The sequence below is a fragment of the Salvia splendens genome, chromosome 5 (assembly GCF_004379255.2).
Source record: "Salvia splendens isolate huo1 chromosome 5, SspV2, whole genome shotgun sequence".
NCBI classification, from domain to species: Eukaryota; Viridiplantae; Streptophyta; class Magnoliopsida; order Lamiales; family Lamiaceae; genus Salvia; species Salvia splendens.
The window spans coordinates 5,194,095-5,217,923 of NC_056036.1; the positions used below are offsets into that span (position 1 = coordinate 5,194,095).

General features: G+C 43.3%; 4 protein-coding genes and 1 pseudogene across 4 annotated transcripts; 2 read left to right on the forward strand and 3 right to left on the reverse strand.

Moving 5' to 3' along the window:
• Positions 1-6,630: 6,630 nt before the first annotated feature.
• LOC121803074 (wall-associated receptor kinase-like 1) lies at positions 6,631-8,876 on the reverse strand. Its single transcript, XM_042202784.1, has one exon. It carries the CDS (start codon positions 8,831-8,833, stop codon positions 6,668-6,670), a length of 2,166 nt encoding a protein of 721 aa, XP_042058718.1. The 5' UTR covers positions 8,834-8,876; the 3' UTR covers positions 6,631-6,667.
• A 758-nt stretch (positions 8,877-9,634) lies between these two features.
• On the reverse strand, positions 9,635-11,392 carry LOC121802373. The gene is made up of 2 exons (XM_042202039.1): positions 10,354-11,392; positions 9,635-9,805 (listed from the first exon to the last, which is right to left on the reverse strand). Exons 1-2 carry the CDS (start codon positions 10,935-10,937, stop codon positions 9,751-9,753), a joined length of 639 nt encoding a protein of 212 aa, XP_042057973.1. The 5' UTR covers positions 10,938-11,392; the 3' UTR covers positions 9,635-9,750.
• A 1,630-nt stretch (positions 11,393-13,022) lies between these two features.
• On the reverse strand, positions 13,023-16,445 carry LOC121803019 (annotated as a pseudogene).
• A 3,842-nt stretch (positions 16,446-20,287) lies between these two features.
• Positions 20,288-20,983, forward strand: LOC121804430 (wall-associated receptor kinase-like 10). The gene has a single exon (XM_042203970.1). The coding sequence runs from the start codon at positions 20,288-20,290 to the stop codon at positions 20,972-20,974; it is 687 nt and encodes a 228-aa protein (XP_042059904.1). The 3' UTR covers positions 20,975-20,983.
• LOC121804429 (wall-associated receptor kinase-like 9) lies at positions 20,983-22,829 on the forward strand. The gene has a single exon (XM_042203969.1). The coding sequence runs from the start codon at positions 20,985-20,987 to the stop codon at positions 22,398-22,400; it is 1,416 nt and encodes a 471-aa protein (XP_042059903.1). The 5' UTR covers positions 20,983-20,984; the 3' UTR covers positions 22,401-22,829.
• Positions 22,830-23,829: the final 1,000 nt, after the last annotated feature.

Here is a 23,829-nt window from a genome sequence, read left to right on the forward strand (position 1 = left end):
CTCTTGGGTACAAGTGAAGCCCGTGATGAGAGGATGAGGAAATACTTGGACAAAGCGCAAAGCATTAGCCGAAGTTTCTCTTATTTTCGGATAATCCGCATTCCCAGAGCGGAAAACAGCCGAGCAGATACTTTAAGTAAGTTAGCCTCATATCCAAGCTCAAAGGTGGAGGAATTGATGCACCGAAGCATTGATGAAGCTGAGGTACATTCAGTAGCCAGCTCGCCGAACTGGATGACGCCGATCTTACAGTATCTAGATCAAGGACAACTGCCCGAGGATAAGAGAGAAGCTCGGAAAATCACATGCCGAGCACTTCGGTACGAACTTCATGGAGGAGTCCTATACAGAAAGTCCTACCTTCAGCCGTTATTGCGATGTGTAGGGCCAGAAGAGACGGACTACATCCTTAGAGAAGTTCATGAAGGATCTTGCGGTAGCCACATCGGAGCTAGAGCTTTAGCTAAAAAAGTTCTGAGATGGGGGTATTATTGGCCAACTTTGGTACAAGAAGCAGTGCAGCTCGTCAAGACATGTACGAAGTGCCAAATCCATGCAAATATCCCAAGGATGCCGCAGACCGATCTATGTGCTATGCAAAGCCCTTGGCCTTTTATGCAATGGGGCATAGACATAGTAGGGCCACTACCACAAGCTCCTCGGCAAATGAAATTCCTTATCGTTGCCGTGGATTACTTCACGAAGTGGGTGGAGGCTGAACCATTAGCTACGATAACGAGCTCGAAGGCATTGGATTTCGTCTGGAAGAACATAGTGTGCCGATTTGGCACACCCCACATCCTCATTTCGGATAATGGGACTCAGTTCACCGACAAGACATTCAAGAATTGGTGCCAAGAGCTGAATATTCAACAGCGGTTCACTTCGGTCTCCCACCCACAAGCAAACGGACAAACGGAGGTAACAAACCGTATCTTGGTAAAAGGGTTAAAAGCTCGGTTAGAACAAGCCAAAGGACAATGGGTAGAAAATCTCCCTCAAGTCCTATGGTCCTACCGAACTACACCCAAAACCTCCAACGGTGAAACTCCGTACAGTCTGGTGTACGGCACTGAAGCCGTGATTCCGGTTGAGATCGGCGTACCCAGTCCCCGAACTCTAAATTTCTCCTCAGAAATGAATGATGACGGACTAAGAGCCGAACTAGATCTGGCCGAAGAAAGAAGAGAATTGGCCTGCATAAAAGCAGCCAAGTACAAGGAGCAAGTAGCCCGGTATTATAACCAAAGGGTGAAAAAGCTGCAATTTCAAGTGGGAGATCTCGTCTTGAGAAACAACGAAGTAAGCCGAGCAGAAAAGCTGGGCAAACTCGAACCCACATGGGAAGGTCCATATCGGGTGTCAGAAGTCCTCGGCAAAGGGTCTTACAAATTGACTCACGTGTCAGGAGAACAAGTACCCCGAACATGGCACATTTCCAACCTCAAGAAGTTCCATTTGTAAGAGACAGTCCGGTCAGTCTTGTGTCTAGTTCGGTCCTAGAGGTATATGCTTTCTTTGTTTTTTACTTGTTCTTTGTGCTTGTTTTATAAAGGTTTAAAATCTTGTTCGTCCTTTTTATTTGTCTATGTGTGTTTTGTCTGTCTATGTGCGTGTCGTCTCTTACAAATGTTACTGAGGTATCTTGTTCTTCGAAGGCTGATCCCCTTTTTAGAACATATATAAGCCAACGATTGTGAGTCCAAGCTTCTAAGGAGGATACAAGACCACAATTCAGCTTAAGAAACAAGCAGTTCGTCTGAAACGAACTGCAACAAAGGGAAAGTCCGATCCACGCGATAAAACTTGCCGAATTAGGACAAGGGAAAGTCCGATCCCCAAATTAGGACAAGGGAAAGTCCGATCCGAGCGATAAAACTCGCCAAATTAGGACACAAGCTTAGTCCGGTCAAAGAAATTTACTTCATAAGACCAAAGACGAGTCCGGTCAAAGAAGTTTACTTCATAAGACCAAAGACGAGTCCGGTCAAAGAAGTTTATTTCATAAGACCGAGGACCAAGTCCGGTCAAAGAAGTTTACTTCATAAGACCAAAGACGAGTCCGGTCAAAGAAGCTTACTTCATAAGACCGAGGACGAGTCCGGTCAAAGAAGTTTACTTCATAAGACCGAGGACGAGCACGATGAAATTTTTCCGCTGAGCTGTAAATACGCAGTGATAGAAGCGAAATGAAAATTTCATTTATTAAATCTTGTTCGGCATATAATTCTGCTGCCCTACGAGAAGGCGTTACGCCATTACAAAGGACTATTCTACTGTCCATGGTTGCTAAAGTTGAGCCATCTATTCACAAAATCCTCGTGAAGCCGAGTTCGGCCATTCCGGGCAGCTGAAGAATAAGCAGGTCGACGAGATGCTCTAATCGACCTACCGCTTCTTCCCTGAGCCCGGGAAGCTCTAGCACCTCGGCGGCGAAGAGTCTCTTCACGAATCATTTGCCGATCTTGCTCACTCATAGTCACCGCTCCTCTGCGAACTTCAGTCCGTCCTCGTATTGACGTCTCCGGTTGTTCCTGAGTTTGTTGCTGACTTGGAGTAGGGTTTTGAGCAAGTGAATCAGAGGTTTGAGCTGGAGTGCGACCATCTGTTGGCGGGAAATGCCTAAGGAATCTCTCGATTGAGGGACGCCGGGAAAGAATGATGTCGTACCGAGAAGCCCAGCGCCGCAATGATTTCACGACTTGTTGGCAAGCCGAGCTCTCCAGCGCATTGTTCCTCCGGAGTACATGATATTCCTCCCACAGTTCGTCAACTCGTTCCTGAACTTCAGAGATGGTCATTCCCCCGCGCCTGCAGATGAAATCCTCATACGCAGTCCTCTCAGCGACGGCAGTATTCAGCTCGGCCTCCAGATCCTTCCTTATGGACTCTAAGTCCTTATTGTCGGACTCCAGCTTCACTAAACAAGCCAAGAGTTCGTCATTCTTCATCTGGTCAGCTATGGCTTTTTTCTCAGCTTCGTCTAAAGCGGAAGAGTACAGCCGCTTCCAGTGAAGTACCTCCAGCTCCTTAAGAGTTAAGAATACAAAGCAGCTATGTCAGTTCGGCATTTCAGTTTACTGAGCAGGTAGTAAACCACAACAGGAGTAAAAGAGAGTACGAAAAGCTATACGAAGACACAAGTGTAGAAAGAAGAATTTTTTCATTCATAAGAAAAATTTTTTTTACACGAGGGCTTCAAGGCCATTTTACAAGAAGGAAGAAACTAAACTAAGAGAAGGGAGACGAAATCATACTCCGCCAGCTTCGTCTCCGGCTCCTCGGTGAGGTTCAGCTTCCTTCTCCTTGTCTGCCTCAGCTTCAGCCTCGGCCTCCTTGCTCCCCCCAGCCTGCTCGGTGCCCCCATCACCGATCAGCAGCACCTCTTGCTCGGCCTGCCTGTCTCCGGTCTGCTGATCAAGCTGCTCGGTCTCACCCTCTCCGTGGAAAATTGGAGCGGGTGAAACTGGCCCTAAGGAGGCAAAGATAGCCTCCATATTCTCGTCCCGGTCAGCTCGGCAACTACGAACTCGGTCAGCAGAAAGCAGGACCGAGGACGAAGCAAGCTCCTCAAGGAGCGGCAGACTCTGGAGACGAGCTGCTATCTCTCGGCCGTACAGCGGCAGGACGACTTCGGGCCCCTGCTCGACATTATCGGTCATCAGTTTCAGCAGATCACCGACAAAGGCCGAAAATTGATTGCTCAGAAAGAGTTTCTCCGCGAAAGCACGGAGAACCTCCCCTTGGGCAACCACGGCGGCAGCATCCCTCCGTTTCGTCTGCTCTCGCTGGATGACGAGCTGGTTTTTGGCAAACTGGGCTTCATCCTGGGCCGAGATCCTAGCAGCTCTGGCCTTCTCAAAGTCTGCCTTAGCCTGTTCGGCCTGGTGACGAGCAGCCGCCAACTTCCTCTGCATCTCAGCATAGTCGCTGGACGCTTTGGAGAGTTCGACTGCGACGAGCTTGCTGAGCATGCTATTCCTCTGAAAATGGAAAAAGGAAAGAGTCGACAGAGGGGCCACCAAAAAAACATAGGAAAGAAGCAAAGCCAAAGAATCAAGAAGAGAAGTTACCTTGGCAAAGTCCGTTGGCCATGCAAAAGGCTCACAGACATGCTCCGAAGGGGGCGCCAAGACGATGTCTCTCTCCGGCGCTCTTGGGGGCATCTGGGTTTTCCCCTTCCCCTTTGCCGAAGTGGACTCCGGCTTTTTTGGATCCGAAGAAGAGGTCTTCTGCCTCTTCGGATTCTTCTCGGCATCAGGCGCCGAGCTGGTAGCCATCTGTTTCTCCGGCTCCTTAAGCTCGGAGGATTTGCGGCTAATCTTATTTAGCAAGTTCACTGCCAAAAAGCAAGAAAGCAAGGTTAGTTTTCGCCACAAAAGCAGTAAGGCACAAAAAAGAAGTCCTCACCCTCAGTCTCTTCGTCCGAAGACGAAGAGTCGAACACGAAGTCGCCCTTGACGAGCTCAGACTCCAGGTACTGCTTCCTAATCATAGGAATCTTATTGAGCTCGCCCTCGAGCTCGTTCAACGGTTCTAACCGAGGATGAGGAATCACGGACTTCGGCCCTCTCCAGGGAAAGCCCGGAGCCGCTGTCCTATTATAAAAAAAGAAGCGATGTTGCCACTTTGGCCACTTGGTTTTGCAGAAGGCCCTAAAAGGCTGTAAAGGGATCAAGTAAAACCAAGATCCTTTTCTCTTAAACTGGAAAAAATTAAGGATTGCCCTCAGAGACAGATCCTTATCTAGCCTACGCAGTTCGGCAGCAAAGGCCGATAAGTGCCTCCAAGAATTCGGAGTCACCTGGCCTAAAGGGAGTTGGAAAAAATCAAGCAGCTCTACAAAGGCAGGGGGAAGAGGGAAACGAAGCCCGCATTCCAAGCCGGCTTCATAAACGGTGGCGTAACCCTCCGGCGGCGAGTCAGCCCTATGAAGGTCGTCGGGAATCGCAACCTTCCCCCCAGGAAAAAAATATTTTTCGTGTAGGGATATCACAGTATCCTTACTCAAGATGCTGTGAAAATACTCTACGGTCTTCTCCCCGGATTCTTTCCGGCTAGAAGACCCCTTACCCCCTTTCCTACCGCTACCCGACTCAGAAGAAGAAGAAGAAGACATGGTTCTTACTCTTTGAAAGTCTGAAGAAATTCTGAAGAAATTCTTGAAAGCGGAAGGAAATTTTTACGCAAAAGAGAGAGAATGCAGAAGAAGCAATAGCAAAAGTGTTCAAATGATGAAGAAAGGACGTATTTATCAGATTCGGAGAAGATTTCAAAATCATCGCACCGTTTCGAATCCCACCTTTTCAGGATTCAACGGCCGGATTTTACTGTCGCATTTAATGCAGTCACGCGCAAGGCACGTCCCCTAACGTCAGCCTCCCCCGTACCTTTATCCAGAATGCCGAAGTGACTCGCTTCGCCGAAGTGATGCACTTCGCTTTTCGGGGGGGGTATTGATGGGGTACGTACTAAACAAGCCCAATAGCAGTGACGGCCCATCAGCCCAAGGAAGAGTATCAGTTCGGCATTACCAAAGAGTTCGGCCCCAGCCTACAGTTCGGTAAAAGCCGACCAATCAAGCTCTACTCTCAGATCGGCAAAAGCTGCTCGGCAATAGTTCAGCAGTTCGGTCTCAGTATTCAACCGAACTGGGAGATAGTAGACTCATGCAGAACCTCCACGACCTCCACTACACGATCTATTTAGTGGTGTCAACTCATGCAGGATCTCATGCAGAATAGCGGACCAAACAAAGAGATAGTGGACCCATGCAGGATCTCATGACCTCCACGACATCCACGACCTAATTAGTGATGATGTAAGCCACGACCTAATTAGTGATGATGTAAGCCACGACCTAATTAGTGATGATGTAAGCCACGACCTAGTTAGTGGTGATGCAAGCCACGATCTTAGTTCAATGTATAAATAGAACTTAGATCAGATAGACTAAAAAAAAAGCTCTCTAGACATCAAAGATCATATAGCAAGTCTGTATTTGTAAGCTGTAAACCAGATCAAGCAATACAATCTTGCCCTCCTTTCTTCCCGTGGACGTAGATTTACCTCAGTAAATCGAACCACGTAATTCCTTGTGTCGTGATCTATATTTTCTTTTACCCGCATTTGTCACCATCAAAAATTCGCCCAATCATCAGGAGTCAAAGTCACATTCCTTATCTTCGTCATCGCCGCAACCACCGTTGCGCCGTCGCTGCACCACTGACTCCGACCGCCGCGTCTGTATATAGGTCCGGTGTTTTAAATGGGGTTTTTGCTTTGATAATTATTGATAGACCATTGGGAACTTGAATATACTTAAATCGGGAGAAGAAATGAAATCTTGGTGAAGGAGACGAGACCAAGGCCTTCTGCATAATCCGTGTGTACCAAAATTAGGGATTCATTTAGGCTCAGGGAATTGTTTATTAGCTTTAAATTAATTTATGTTGAATGTGTTAGAAAATGGTTGTAGGTGTTGAATATGTGGAAGTTGTAGGGTTGAATAGTGGTTAGTATAGGAGTTGTATAATGGTTTGGGAATTGATGTTTTGAATGATGAAGAAATTGAATCGAGTGCTTAGAAATTTGTCACATATGAATATGAGATGTGTCTATACTAACCATTATTTATTACTCCCTAATTTAGCAATTCTTGAACTCATCAACTCCTGGACAGAAAAGGAAACTCTGATGAATCTGTAGTTGTGCTTAAACTGGTGGTCTCTGAGGTATACAAAGAATCATATACTGCAATTGACATTGCAGGCTCTGTTTCTTCATCACAAGTTTGCAGATTCGAAACTAGTTTCCCCATTTGGACGGCTTCCAACTCCATCGCCGCTTCCTTCATCGTTGGCCTTTGCTTTCCGTCCAAACTCAGACATCTCCGAGCAAGCCTCGCCACCGCCACAACATCTTCCACCCCACCCTCTCTCACCACATCGGGATCAAGAATGTCGAACAATTTATCTTCTTGCATCGAGTGCAAGAACTGCGCGACCAGACTCCTCCCTCCTTCCTCCTTAGCCGCTGCAGTGACTGCTTTCTCCCCCGTCAGAAGCTCCACCACAACCACGCCAAAGCTGTACACGTCGCTCTTTTCTGTGAACTGATTCGACTGGAAGTACTCAGGATCCATGTACCCGAAAGTCCCCATCACTCGCGTGGTCACGTGAGTTTGATCCACGTTGAACGACCTCGACGTCCCGAAATCCGACACTTTGGCGTGATACTTCTCGTCTAGGAGTATGTTGGTCGACTTGATGTCTCTGTGATAGATAGGAACCGATGCTGAGTAATGCAGGTAAGCAAGAGCAGCTGCTACTTCTGTTGCGATTCTGAGACGCATTTTCCATGGCAAAGGGAACTCATTGCCTAGATCGTGTATGTGTTGAAAGAGCGTACCGTTTGGAACAAGCTCGTAGACGAGAAGAGGAACCTCGGTCTCCAGACAACACCCTAGCAACTTCACCACATTCCTATGATTGAGCTGGGACAGTATGGCGACCTCATTCACGAATGCTCCAACCTCCGATTCATCCATCTTCTCGGACTTTTTCACTGCGACGATTCTTCCATCGGGTAACATTCCTTTGTAGACAGTGCCTTGTCCGCCGCGACCAAGTACGCGATTCTCGTTGTAACGATCAGTGGCCAATTCCAATTCTTTGGAGTCGAAGAATCTGATATTTTCGGCAGCGTTATTAGTAGAGGACAGCAGCAAGAATCCGCCATTTCGCTTGAAGAACTTCTTCGTACGGTTGGCTTCGATTCTCTTCCTTGCGACATTGGAAGACACCAACGCCCCTCCGAGCAAAACCAACCCACCTAAGCCGCAGCTGACAGCAATGATTACTGGTTTCATCCTGGGTTCGCTGTCATTGGCCGGAAGTTGACATGTGAATGAACCGGGCCTGTTGACACACGTAGTCGCTGTTGGGCAGTCGTTCAACGACGAACTCTTGCACTCGTCTATGTCCTCACAGCTCAAATAAGGATTGCCTTGATAACCATGCCTGCAAGAACATACGGTAGAGCTCATGTTCTCTCCACCTAACAAGACATATGGCAAATCAATGTCGTCGCATTGAACCCCTGGCCGCGTCTTGGGATTGGATATCTCGAATTCCCATTCAAGCACCAGAGGCGCACGGAGATCCGATTGGAAGCTAATGGAGGACGACAAGTTATGCAAGTTGGTGTGGTTAGCATATTCGTTGAGCAGCCATCTTTGATCAGTCATGAACACATAACCGCAGCTGAGAGCAGCATTGGTGTCCGCTTGAGGATTTCTGTAGAAGAACTCGATTTCTCTCTGGCGCGGCGGGATGATGTTCTGGCAGCAGTTTATTCCATTGCAGATGGATGATTCTCCGCAGATGGGGTTGCATTCCCCGTAGGAAGGGAGGAGGGAGACGACGTTCTGGCAGCCGACAACGACCAATCTGTTGTAGACGTTGGAGAAGGTGGCGTAAGATGTAACCATAGGCTGTGCCAGCTGCTGTAGCTTTCGATCGCTAGAGCAGTTGAGAGGGGAGATGGACTGCATCACCGTAACTGTTTTGGTGGCCAACGAGATATCTACCACTTCTTCGAACCCTACTTGGACCATGATAAACGGTCTTGGGGGATTGAAGGTTTCGTTGCAGATGATCGTGAAAGATATATCGGCGCTGCAGTTCGTGTTGATGCCGAAAGGATATGGAACGACGACGTTTCCACACTTTTCCTGGCAGCCCGGCTTCGACAGAGAGGCCGTTTGCCCTGCCACCGTCGTCGCTAGGTGGAGGAAGAGCGCGGTGATCAGGAACAGTGAGGACATTTTCATTTTGATTCCCAAACTTGTCTAACTGCATGAGTTTTAATGCTTGAAAATTGAATTAGTAAACAATCAAACGTGCTGAAATTGTCAGAATGATTGTATTCCACGATTGAATTAGTAAACAATCAAACGTGTTGAAATTGTCAGAGTGATTGTATTCCACGCCCCTGTAAAGTTCAACTCCAGTCAATGGATTGAAAAATCTAAATTGATGTCAACAAGACCCACAGAAATATAGTTACCCAATGAAATGACTATATATGGGTAGACATTCTATTGTAGTTGTTTCTGTTAAAAAAGTGGATGATGATTAAGATATCACAGCAGGATCGAGTTTGTCATCTTGTATTTTTTTTATGGATAAAAGAATTTAAATTTAAAGATCACGCCACAAGGACTCAAATTTGAAACATTTGGCCTTAAACATTAATATATCTACCGCTTGGTCAACTCACACATACATATTCATGCATTTTGGTATATTTATTTTTAAGTAAGTACTAGAGCATTTAATTTATACTATATTATAGTTAGTTCAGTGTTCCTTTATTAAATGATTTATCATTATACTTAAAATACAGTAATTTAACAACACTAAAAAATCAATCTAAAATTTACGACAAAAAATGAAAAGTGCGAGGAACATGTGTAACGACCCGCTAAGCCAATATTATTAGAAATTATTAGCTTGATTACCTATATAAGTGACTTTTATGCGATTAAATCCTAGCTACGATAGATTGTCGTCGTTATTTGTTTTGACGATAGGCAAGTGAATAGAACATGCAAATATATAATACACCTATATGAATATAAATAAATATATAATAAATAAATAAATAAATAAGATCCCAAAATAAAAATTTATATGTCCGATATATCCAACAAAAGTCCAACAAAATTTAATCTATACATCCTGTGTTCTAATGAAAATCGGGAACTTCAACGCGGACAACCACAAACTTGAACTGATCATACCTACACCAAATTAAATGAACAAGTGAATAAATACTCAAATAGTTACTTTAATAAACAAATAAAATAAAATAAAAAAAGAGAGAGGGGGTAGATCGTTTTTTTTTTCAACACAACATTAATTGATGCATTTAATTAGAGTAGACAAATCTTTTCCCCTCCTCTGACAAAAGAGATTTGAGATAGGAATGTGGCAGGCAACTTGCCACAACCAACTTGCTACCCACGCCACTTTCACCGCCATCTTTTATACATATACACAATTGTTTTCTTCACCCCCACATCACCATCACACCATCTATTCTCTCTGCACACACCAACCCCACAAAATATAGAGGAGTCCGAGGAGGGAGATTTCTACAATCCAACAACACTTTACTTCCCCATCAAAAGGTAAACACCAAGTCCTTTCTTTTCTTTCAATATATGTAAGCATATGCATAATCATAGCATCAACCGAACTAATAGCATAACTCAAGCATTTAACACAATTGAACTTTCTCATGGCAAAATCGAAATGCGAATTGAACAATCAGAACTTATATGTTTACCATGCGAATTGAACAATCGGAACCTTTTTGTTCGGGGCTGTTTCGGGGTGGTTCGGATTGGTTTCGGGACGAATCGGGGGCTGCCGTGATGTTTCGGGGCTGCACGACCACCGACGGAGCAGCGGCGAACAAACAGCCGGCTCTATGCAGCGGCAGCAGCAGCGGCTGATTTCAGACAGCCGAGACGGTTGCTGGACGACGGCCACCAGCAGCGACGGAGGATCGGCGGTGAGGAGTTGGAGGCAGCGGCGGTCGGTATCGACGCCGTGGAAGGGAGGCGACGCCTCCTTCCTATTGGTAACTTCGCAGGGAGGCAGGGAGCGACGCCTTCTCTGTCGGCAACCTCGTCGGGAGAAAGGATTCGACGCCGGTGACAATGATCGGAGGAGAGCGTGAGCGTGGCGACCGACTCTCGTCGGTTTGGCTCCGGGATGAGGAAGGAGAAGGGTCGGCGAGAGGGGGAAAAGAACCGCTGCCACAGTGTTCTCCAAATTAGGGATTGGAAATTGGAGATGAGAAAAAGGGGAGAAAGAGAATATGAATGGGGGATGCACGACGAAAGAGAGTATGAATGTGGGCTTCATGCCTCTTTTCTTTTTCCATTTAAGTAGTTGGGCTAATAATTAATTAAAAGGAATTTGGGCCCAGAATTGAATGGAGGGAATAAATGGGCTGCCTCATTTATTGAAATGGACCATGGGGTCATTTATTTAATTATGTTTTGGGCCGGGAGATTTTGTTGGATTGAGCTACATAATTAAACTAGTGGACTTGGAAATTAAATATTGTAGGAGTGGAATTTATTTGAGGATTCGAGCTTGGAGCTTAATTATTTTAATTCCCGAATAAATTATTGAGTTCCCGATGATGGAAAAATTTGAGTGGAGACGCAAGGGGCCGACCGACATCGCCCCGTGACACCTCGGGCGGCCGCTAAGGAAATGGAAAGAAAGAGGGAGACGGCGTTCTCAATTACAGAAATAATTAAGTTTAATAAAGAAAGACTATTAATTAATTTTTCCCGATTTAATTATTATTCAAGTTTCTAAAATTTTCTAACGGTGATCAAATGATAAAAGAAATAAAGTAGGGGCATGCATTTCTATAAGTATGTGAATTTCTCGAGTCTTATTAGTACGTTGTTTGTTTTCAAAAGGCTATCTCCGCAAGTAAGGTCGGAGTAAGAAATTCAAGTTAAGGAAACTAAGCGATCAAGGTGAGCTTTCTTATACTAAAAATACAAATTTTATTTTATGAAAACTTGAACACATGTTCTTGATTTTTAAAGATGTTGTCTTGCCATAAATGTTTTTGTGTATGATGCCTATCTGTTGGCTACGGCCAAGTGAATTATGAATGATGATATAAGTCGAATTCGGGTCCCAGTGAGGGTGGTGTCCCCACTCGGACTAGTGTACACAAGCTCCCTCTGACATGTTGGGCAGAGCAGGTGACCGTGGAAGGTGGCCACCTTCCCGGGGCACAAGAATACCTCTGACATGATGGGCAGAGAAGGTGACCGTGCGAGAACACCATCTCGACGGCACAATGTGATCAGATATGGCTAAGTACCAGAAAAAGGGGTTGCAACCCAATGTGATATTTTTAGTAAGCTCGGGTCTTTTCAACAACACCCCGAGTGTTACTGTGATGATGGCTTGACAATATTTTCAAATGTATATGTGTAATTTTCGGCAATGTGTTCACTGAGTACTTTTTGTACTCAACCCTGCATATATTTCTAAATGTGCAGGTTGAGCAGCGAAGTGGTGGAGGAAGTGCTATTGAGACAAGACATTTAATTCAGTCAGATTTTGACTCTCGGAGGTTCATGTCTTCATACATGGAACCGCGTTCATTTGCTTCCGTTGTGCATTTTAAAAGACTCAAGTCTATTTTGTTCAAAACTCTGATATTTTGAAATTTTTTTCAAACAATTACTCGAGTCTTCATGATCGAGTATCTTTCTTCTATGTATCAGCATTTAATTAGTCATGTCTCGCAACCAATGCTTGATTTTATTTTTCCCCTTATTTCTTTCCCCGCTTCTTTAATCCTCCCCTAGTCGCGATCAACTGTGTTTTCTATCCTTAGAAAATGCGGTCGTGACAACATGGGACAAATGGAGTAGCACATTATAAGAAATTAGAGATTTTATAATTTTAAACAAGTCATATTTTAACTAATCAGTAAGATTCACAAAAGAAATATAATAAGTGAGAGAAACAACTTTAATAAATCTAAATTATTTTAATATTATACAATATATTAAGTATAAATAATTAGACTTTTAAAAAAGGAAATATAATTATAAAAGATACTTAAAATTGAGAAAGGATAATAAGTTCAAATAATTTGTTTTGGAAAGATATTTAAATTTAGTTGGATTGAGGATATTGGAAAATAAATTGGAAATACGGAGGAGTATTTAATTTTTTAATGCAATGAATTAGTGGAGTATAATTTACGAATAAAATAATTTAATTCAAAAATAATTGTAATTAAATAATGTTGGAGAGTGTCTGAGAAATTATTTGGAAACATTATTAAAGTACTTAATTGGATCAAAATAACTAAAATTGGGAGTCAAAGTCACATTCCTTTTCTTCGACATCGCCGCAACCACCGCCACGCCGTCGCTGCACCACTGACTCCGACCGCCGCGTCTGTATACAGGTCCGGTCTTTTCTCTTTGTCTGCATACACTTGACACAAACACATAGCTGGTTCTTCATTTTGAAATTGGGTTTTTGCTTTTATAATTATTGATATACCATAGGAACTTGAATAGTACTATTTTTAAATCGGGAAAAGAATTAAAACCTAGGGATGGAAACTTTTTGCTAATTTGGTTTGATTAAGTTGAAATAAATTCATTTATGTTTCATTAGGAGGTAATGTAGTAGGTTTGAATATGTATTGGTGAAGGAGACCAAGGCCTTGTGCATAATCTCTGTGGACCAAAATTAAGGGTTAATTTAGGGTCAGGCAATTGTTTATTAGCTTAAACTAATCTGTAATTATGTTGAATGTGTTAGAAAATGGTTGTAGGTGTTGAACTGTGGGTTGTAAAGTCGAATGTTTTGGTTTAATATGTGGAAGCTGTAGGTTGAATAATGACTAGATAGGAGTTGTATAATGATTTGGGAATTGATGTTTTGTGTTGAAGAAATTGAATGGAATGCTTATTACTATCGAAACATGCCACATGAATATTAGATGTAGTTGTACTAGTGACTTGTGATCTGATGCATTTGCTATCTTTTCGATTTTTGTATTGTGAATGACTGAATGCTTAAGAGGAACCTACTTGCTATCCTAGTCCGCGGAGAAGAAACGCCTTACAAACTAAGTTGACTTCATTGCCTCCTTATCTTAATTGTTACAAACAGAACACTTCAGTTCATGAACTCCTAGACAGAAAAGGAAACTCCGATGAATTTGCAGTTGTGCTAAAACCGGTGGTGTCTGAGATATACAAAGAATCATAAACTGCAGGCTGTGTTTCTTCTTCACCACATGTTTGCAGATTCGAGGCTAGCTTCCCCATTTGGACGGCTTCCAACTCCATCGCCACTTCCTTCATTATCGGCCTTTGCTTTCCGTCCAGACTCAGACATCTCCGAGCAAGCCTTGCCACCGCCACAACATCTTCCACCCCACCCTCTCTCATCACCTCAGGATCAAGAATGTCATACAATTTATCTCCTTGCATCGAGTGCAAGAACTGGCGACCAGACTCCTCCCTCCTTAGCCGCTGCAGTGACTGCTTTCTCCCCCCATCAGAAGCTCCACCACAACCACGCCAAAGCTGTACACGTCGCTCTTTTCTGTGAACTGATTCGACTGGAAGTACTCGGGATCCATGTACCCGAAAGTCCCCATCACTCGCGTGGTCACGTGAGTTTGATCCACGTTGAACGACCTCGACACACCAAAATCTGACACTTTGGCGTGATACTTCTCGTCTAGGAGTATGTTGGTTGACTTGATGTCTCTGTGATAGATAGGAACTGATGCAGAGTAATGGAGGTAAGCAAGAGCAGCTGCTACTTCTGTTGCGATTCTGAGACGAATCTTCCTTGACAAAGGGAACTCGTTTCCTAGATCATGGATGTGTTGGAAGAGCGCACCGTTTGGAATAAACTCATAGACAAGAAGAGGAACCTCGGTCTCCAGACAACATCCTAGCAACTTCACCACATTCCTATGATTGAGCTGGGACAGTATCACAACTTCATTCACGAATGCTCCAACCTCTGATTCATCCATCTTCTCGGATTTTTTCACCGCGACGATTCGTCCACCGGGTAGCATTCCTTAGTAGATAGTGCCTTGCCCACCACGTCCAAGTATGCGATTCTCGTTGTAGTGGTCAGTGGCCAATGCCAATTCTTTGGAGTCGAAGAATCTGATATTCTCTGCGGCGTTATTAGTAGAAGACAGCAGCAAGAATCCGCCATTTTGCTTGAAGAACTTCTTCTTACTGCTTGCTTCGATTCTCTTCCTTGCGACTTGGGAAAACACCAACGCCCTCCGAGCAATACCAACCCACCTAAGCCGCAGCTGATACCGATGATTACTGTTTTCATCTTGGCTCCTTTTCCATCACTCCGAACTTGACATAAGTACGAACCTGGCGTGTTGACACACATAGTCCCATTTTGGCATTTGTTCAATGACGAACTCCGGCACTTGTCTATGTCCTCGCAGCTCAAATAAGGACTGCCTTGATAACCAGGCTTGCAAGAACATATGGTCGTGCTCATGTTTTGTCCGTTATCTAACAAGAAAAATGGAAACTCAATTTTGTTGCATTGAACCCCAGGCAGCGTCGTTGCATTGGATATCTCGAACTCCCACTCAAGTCAGTGTAGTTAGCGTATTCGTTGATCAGCCATCTTTGATCATTCATAAACACATAGTGAGAGAAGCATTGCTATCGACGTTGGGATTACTGTAGAAGAACTCGATTTCACTCTTCCTAGGCGGGATCACGTTCTGGCAGCAATTCATTCCTTCGCAGGTGGATGAGACTGCGCAGATGGGGTTGCATTCGCCGTTGGAAGGGAGCAGAGAAACGACATTCTGGCAGCCAACAACGACCAATCTGTTGTAGACACTGGAGAAGGTGGCGACGTAAAATGCAGCCATGGGCTGTGCCAGCTGCAGCAACTTCCTATCTTTAGAGCAGTTGAGAGGAGAAACGGACTGCATCACCTTAACTGTTTTGGTGGCCAACGAGATATCTACTAACTCTTCGAACCCTATTTGCCCCATGAAAAATGGTCTCGGGGGATTGAAGCTTTCGTTGCTGATGATCGTGAAAGGTGCATTAGCGCTGCAGTTCATTCTGATGCCGAAAGGATATGGAACGACGACGTTTCCACATTTTTCCCGGTAGCTCGGCTTCTACAGAGATGCGCCTTGCGCTGCCGCCGCCGTCGCTGGGTGGATGAAGAGCGCGGTGATCAGGAATAGTGAGGCCGTTTTCATTGTGATTCCCGAACTTGTCTCACTGCAAAATTTTTATCCTATCTCATATTTGACTCTCTTTTTTCTCTCTCTCGTAGTTTACTCTCCCCACTTTTTTGAATACATTAATTTCTTAATTCATATGCTGAAAAGAAATACCTCAACTATTTTGAGGCAAAAGAAGCACAATTAACCGTGTTGAAATTGGCAGATAGATTGAAATCTACGCCCTGTCATGTTCAACTCAAATAAATATGACAAGTCGAAAATTGATGTCAATGGTATTTTTTAACATAAAATAATAAGTAGATGAAAAAATTGTGTTAATCAGCTCTGATAATGGCTTCAACTTCATTCTTGCAGACGGTTGGATCTTCCTTCTGAGAAAGTGACATGAAATAAATGTTCCATCAAAGACAAACTGAGTGTCTCCATGGAATAGATAATTAATTATACATAATCATAATATGAGTGTTTGAGTGAGTGTTAATAACGATGACTCCGGAGAAAGAGTTTTTGATGCACAAGTACAACTAGTAGTAGTATATCAGAACAGAGCATTTTAAAATTTCTATTTTCTCCTCTAATTCTAATACCCAAACATCAAATTTTGTCATAAGAAGCTAAGTGAGTTCTTCCGCAACACACGATTATATACGAACCTCACCTCCTTGCTTGTATGTTGATTTAGCCCCTATTGCTAGCTAGCTTGTTTGTTTTTCAGTCTCTTCCTTCCTCTTGCTCTTTCTAACCCAGGGTCTCACTCATTTTCTTCTTTATTATTTTTGTTGCTTTGTTTGTTGTGTCTTATCTGTATATATATGATGATTTTTTATCTTTGTTTTTGTTGAATTTGGGTTCGCCACTTCCATAAATTTAAGCATTTGCTTATTATACAAAAACAATTTAATAGTAAGCTTTTGAAATATACTCCATGTGGTTAAATAAGTTTTCAACGTATCATCTATGAAGTCCTAGTTTGTGGGTTGCATTAGTGTTTTTTATTAGCAGTTAATTAGTTAGATCAATCTATGTGTGTCATTGGTTTTAATTGACATGATACTATTCTTAATCGACAAATTAAATTAAGACAATTAGCTTAAAATCAAAATTACTATAAACGTAAGATGTGTGTAGTAGGTGTTAAGTTTCAAATACATCAAACACAAAATAATTATAATTTACTAATATTATAATTTTCATTCATTTTATTCTATTTTACTAATATTATAATTTAAATAGAATTTTTAAAATTGCAGAATAATATAAAAATGAGGAAATGAAAAAAAAATTATTGTGAATGAATTTGTGACTAAAAATATTATTGTATTGGTTATTGTAGCTAAAAAAATGACATGATGAACTTGATAACTAAAATATAATTATGGTTGAATCTGGAATTAAATACATAATCATATTTGTTGACTTGACACAAAGGGACATTTGCTAGGAAGAAAACTTTGGCTTTCTAAATTTAGCTCAAATGTCTAAGTCACATGCATAGAAATTTGAGAGGAAGGATGTGAGAATTTTGTGGAATTTGTTTCCAATTTTTTTATATTAGAATAAGCTAAGAGCTCTTATATGGTTTTAACTGAGAATAAGCTAAGAGCTCTTATATGGTTTTAACTGTGTACTATTTGCTATGCATGTTAGGCCATCCGCAACGCTGTTTCTTATCCGTCTCTTAACCGTCTTTATCTCTTAAACTATTCATGAGCCCCACTGTACTTTTCATCCAATCTCTTAACTAAGAGATATCATCTGCAACCCTCCATCTCTTAACCGTCTCTTAACCATCTCATCCATTAACTATTCATTCAATTTCATTTTTTATTTTCATTTCCAACAAATTCAATTAATAAAAACACACTCCATTAAATAAAATAAAATTACAACTTAGAATTCTAAAAAAATAAAAAAAAAACATAATTAAAAATCCTAAAAAAATGAAAAATACATAATTTAATTTCTTCCGCTCACTCTCTCTAAATTCAAAATCTCAAAGCTCAAAGAAGCAGAAGAAAGATCATGTGCGTATACCGGTTGCCAAACTTTACCTAAATGTGCTCCATTAGATCCTCCTGGAGTTGGGTGTGGGCGTTAGAATCACGTGACCTTGTCCGAACAGACAACCGCTCTTGCAAAGACGGATGCACTCCACTGCGAGGTGGACTACTTGCTGTAGAGCTTCCTGGGGTTTCAGCTTCCTGGGGTTTCAGGGTCGAACCAATTTCCCGCCTCAGGTCCTTCGTCGGCGACAATCATGTTGTGCAAGATTATGCACGTATACATGATGTCGACCATATTCTCCATAAACCATGTACGAGCCGAGGCTTTGATAATGTTGAAGCGCGCTTGGAGAACCCCGAACGCCCTCTCCACATCCTTGCGAGCAGCCTCTTGCTTCTGTGCAAAAAGAGCCTGTTTTTCGTTCACCGGCCTGTTGAACGTCTTCACGAAGGTTGGCCACTTCGGGTAGATGCCGTCGGCAAGATAGTACCTAATTTTATACAGCCGGTTGTTAGCGATGAAGTTGATGGCCGACGCTTTACTATCTAAAACTTCGGCGAATAGGTCGGATCGGTTGAGCACGTTGACGTCGTTGTTCGATCCGGGGACCCTGAAGTACACATGTCAAATCCATAGCCGGTAGTCAGCAATGGACTCGAGTATAACGGTGGGGTGGGTGCCTTTGTGGCCGCTCGTGTATGACCCCCTCCACGCCACGGGGCAATTCTTCCATTGCCAATGCATGCAATCGACGCTGCCAAACATCCAGGGGAATCCGTGCACTTCTTCGTGAAGGTGGAGTAGATACTGACAATCTGCCATGCTTGGCTTCCGGAGAAATTCGTCGGTGAAGGCTGCCCGGGCGCATTTGTAGCAGTTCATCAAGCACATTCTCCAAGTGCTTTCTCCAATGTGGAGGTATTCGTCGAACAAATCCGTCGTTTGTCCAGTAGCAAGCTGACGGATTGCTGCAGTACATTTCTGCAGCGTCGTGTGGCTGGGACGGCCAATGGAGTCGAACCCTTCTTGGAAGAACTCTTTCCGGGCTGCCAATGTATTTGCGATGTGCAGAAATAGCGGTTTCCGCATGCGAAAACGACGACGGAAGTAGGTCTCTCCCCATACCGGGTTATCACAGAAGTAGTCGCGTACTAACCTTGCAGCGGCTTCCTCCCGGTTACGATGGATGTAAGTCCGGGATCGTCGTTGGGGCGGCACGGCTTCCTCCGCCTCCCTACGTCGATCTTCTTCAAGCGATTCTTCCATTATTCGACGCATTTGCTCAAATGGATCCATGAATGGGTTAAATTTGGGAGAAGAATAAAAGAGATGATTTGAGATGAAAATTGGAGAGGAAAGAGAGATGATTTGAGGAGAATAGATGTGTGTTTGTGTGTGTGAAAGATGAGTATTTATAGAATAAAAAAAGAAAAAAAAAGATTTTTTAAAAATGACAGTTGAACGGTCATATTACCGTTTTTAAATTTTTTATTTTATTTTATTTTTTTATTAAATTCGATTTTAAAAAGATTTTAAAAAAGATTTTAGTTAACAATTCATTTTAGGCAAAATATTTCAACGACCACTTAATGATGTATTCAAATTTGAGAAATTTGGGCCAATTAAATAATACTAATAATTACTTTATTACTAAACCAACACATAAAAATGATAATTTTGTTAAAGTGGGAAATTAATGAATTACTTTTACAGGATGAGGAATAATAGTACGCAGGAAAATAGAATTAGTCTTCTTATTTCATTGTATAACACAAAATTCAAAATTCAACTATTACAAGTCTTGTCAACAAATCCCTTCTTATTGCATTCCCACATATATAGGAGTAATACTTATTCACCAAATTTCAATACTTATCCATCTATATAATAAATATTTACTCTTTTTAATTTGTTCTATACTGCAGATTTTGGTCTGCAATCTTCAACTCCAATCATCAAAGTTCAAGGGTATGTTCTACTACTCCACTTCTTTTCTTCTTAAGATCATAATATGCTCGTCACGTTATTACACTAGAATAAATTAAATGGTTTAGGCCTAACTGAGTCTTTGTTGAAGTCCATTTTAGTTGTTGCTAGATATTAATTGGATTTCCACTTATTTGCTTCATTTTGATGTTTCGTTTTTGAACACGCATCTTTGTTTGGAATTTTCTCTAATTAGGACACGCACATCAAATCCTTAATTGAACTCATTCCCACTTGAACACATATCTATCAAACATACACACACACACACATGTAAGAAATGCATGTAAGAATTTCTTACAGGGAATATATGCTTTTTTTATTTTTGGGTGGAAGACTCGAAAAGTCCAAACTTCAATTAATTCATTCTTTTCGTAGAATTGTAGGCGCTTATGATGAAAGATCAAAGTCAGTGTTATAATAGTAATCTCTTTCAACTCCTTGCAGCTGTGAAAGAACAATGAATCTACTTCCAATAACACTCCTCCTCATCATCACCACCTTTACCTTATCATCATCTCAAGAAACACAACTTTCCAAAAATGGGTGCCAAGAAAAATGCGGAGACATAAGCATCCCTTACCCCTTCGGCATCGGCCCCAATTGCAGCTTCAACTCCTCCTACGCCATCGAATGCATCAACCAATCAAAACCAATCCTCAAATCCACCGGCTTGGAAGTCACCGAGTTCTCACTGAACGACAACACAGTCCGAGTAATGCAGAAAACCACCCCTCTCAACTGCTCCTCAACCAAAGGCCAATTCCAGCTCGGCCAATCCCTCCTCCACTCCCCCTTCTCATACGGCGCTTCCATCAACCGAATCATTGTAGTCGGCTGCAGCACCGAGGTCTCCCTCGCGGGCCCCGCTCCCTCCTCAGGCGGATGCCGCCCATCTTGCGGCGACTCCACCAATGTCTGCTACGGCATCAACTGCTGCTCCATCATCGTGCCTGAGATGTCTCAGCGAGTCCAGGCCGCCTACGCCGTGAGTGGTGGAGGTGGGGATTCTGTAGTTTGTGGGTATGCTTTTCTTGCAGACTACAGATGGCTGTCGAGTGAGTACGGGGATTACGTGAATTTCTCAGCTCCGATGGCCGAGATGGAACTAGCGATGAGGACGGTGCCAGCAACTCTACGTCGATGAATGGAATTTGATGAGTGGGGTTGTGTGTGAGAATCGGAGCGTGGATGCACATACATTCGATGATAATGAGTATAGATTCAACATGAGCAGGTGTCGCTGTCGACAGGGGTTTCGGGGGAATCCATATTTGTCATGTGTTGACATCGACGAATGCAGTAGCTCCAGCTTGAACAATATCTGTGGAATTGGAAGTGATTGTTTCAACACACAAGGGAGTTTCTACTGCAAGAATCGAAGCAGAGACAGCCGCATCAAGTCTGTAATCATTGGCATCAGCAGCGCCGGAGGAGTCTTAATGTTGTTATGTGGATTCTGGTTATTGTTCAAACTGATCAGGATCAAGATCAGAACTAACCGGAGAAGGAGATACTTCAAGAACAACGGAGGGTTGTTGCTGGAGCAGCGCCTCTCTTTATCCGGCGCCACGGAGAGAATCAAATTCTTCGACCCCACAGAGCTGGCGCGCGCGACCGACGGGTACGACGAAGATCGAATACTAGGTCGTGGTGGGCAGGGCACGGTCTACAAAGGGATGCTTCGCGACGGGAGGATTGTGGCGGTGAAGAAGGCGAAGAGGGTTGGAGATGTTGAAGAATTCGTGAATGAGGTGGTGATAATGTCGCAGATCAATCACAGGAATGTGGTGGCCTTGGTAGGGTGTTGTCTCGAGACAGAGGCTCCGGTCCTCGTCTACGAGTTTGTCCCGAACGGGACCCTGTCCCAGCATATCCATGTCCGGAACAGGGATTTTCCGTTGTCGTGGAGGATGCGCGTCAGGATCGCGGCTGAGGTAGCTGGAGCGCTTTCGTACTTGCATCATTCCGCGGCATCACCTATCTATCACAGAGACGTCAAGTCGACAAACATACTGTTGGATGGTAAGTACCAAGCCAAGGTTTCGGATTTTGGGATATCGAGGTCAGTGGGAGTGGACCAAACTCATCTCACCACGAGGGTGTTTGGGACTTTTGGGTACTTGGACCCGCAGTACTTCTGGTCGAGTCAATTCACAGAAAAGAGCGATGTTTATAGCTTTGGGGTGGTGGTTGTTGAGATTCTAACTGGGGAGAAAGCTGTTTCGGCTGCTGGAGTGGAATCAGGGAGGAATCTAGCTGCGGATTTCTTGGATTCGATGGAGGGGGATCGTTTGGTCGATATTCTTGATCCGGAGGTTTTGGAAGGAAGGGCGGACGAGGTTGTAATTATGGCGGATCTTGCTCGGAGATGTCTGAATCCAATTGGTAAGAAAAGGCCAACGATGAAGGAAGTAGCAACGGAATTGGAAGGAATTAGAGTAAGGGAAGAGGCCTCAGTTTTGGCATCTTATCATGAGGAATCTGATTTCCAATCCATTGATTTTGGAGAGGAATGTGTTTTATCAGACAGCAGCAGTAGTTTGATTGGCATTAATCCAAAGTCATCCTAATCCTAATGCAATGTCGGATCCAGGAAATAGAAGTCACAACAAAAAAGGTTGTCAACAGCCTCCAAACACAAATTCGGTGCAGTGGTTATTGCTTAAAAAGGATGGTGGATGAAGAAACAGAGTGAAGCGGGCGGAGCTACCTGATCATCGGCAACTCCAATGATCGAATTTAAATGTGGTGGTTTATCCACAGACTCCGCTCGAATAAAGGCCTATTGTGAAGGAAGTATTCCATTCTAATAAGATTTATGATTACTCATATAAGTTTTGGATAATACCATTGCAGTCTTTGTCTTTTTTTTTTCGTTGCACAAAAATGTACTCCGAGTGTATGTACATTGTATTTTTGTATCATCCACGTACATTGATTGTATTGACTATAGATAAAAGAAAGCAACAATCCATATATTGTAAAGGCAAAATATAAAATGATCTCTTTTTATGATTTTTCAAGTAACTAATATTGACAAACATAGGACGGGGTTGGAGATAATGAAGCACAAAATAAGAGCGAGTATTGAGAATGACAGCTTCCTCCATACTCTCCACCCGTGAACACGAAATCGAAATCTATGGTTAGCATTGTCGCATTCTCCGTCTTAACCACAGTGGCCTGAACCCGCCCTGGGGCTCTCGTGTCTGTGGTAGGCCCGCTTGTCATCAACGGGTCTGTAATTCTTACCAAGCTTACAGCATCCCCTCTCCGGACCCACTTTTACTCCTTGTCCTTAGGCAAGAGCACAACACTCATATCCGTGCTCTTCCGCAATGACAAGCTCAAGAGTCCTACCATTCTATTATTCAATTTAAATAAAAACATTTCCACAATATTAAAATGCATTAAAATTACCCGGAATACTATTACAAATTATAAAAAAAATAAAAATTACATAATTAAACTCCTAAAAAAATAAAAATTACATAATTAAAATCCTAAAAAATAAAAATTACATAATTAAAGGCTAAAAATACCCCCGTGGAAGACTATTCATCCGACTCTACCCCCAATGTTCTTTGGAGACCCATATCATTGCCACATGCGATCGAAGTTGCTCGGGGGTCATAGTTGACCTATCGGCCAAATTGAGTTGGGCCAAAACCCCCCACAACGAGTTGGTGGGGGGTTGAGGTGGCACAAAGGGAGCGTGATCAGGGGCCGATGGAGTCGCGGCGCGCCGACGGTTGGCCGTTGACTTCTTCCTTCCTTGCGGCCGGCGTTGGGAACTACTTGGGCCGGCGTCGGGGCTACCCAAGTTAGCTCTGGCGAGCTGGGTGGACACCTCATCGGAGCCGGCGTCGGATAGGGATACTGACCTCGACCGTTTTTCGGAGGAGCTAAAGGAGGATGATACGCCTCCCCTATACTTCGGATGCACACGCACCTCCTGCCAAACATTTAGGTACTTGAACGGTTTGTAGTGTTGGGATT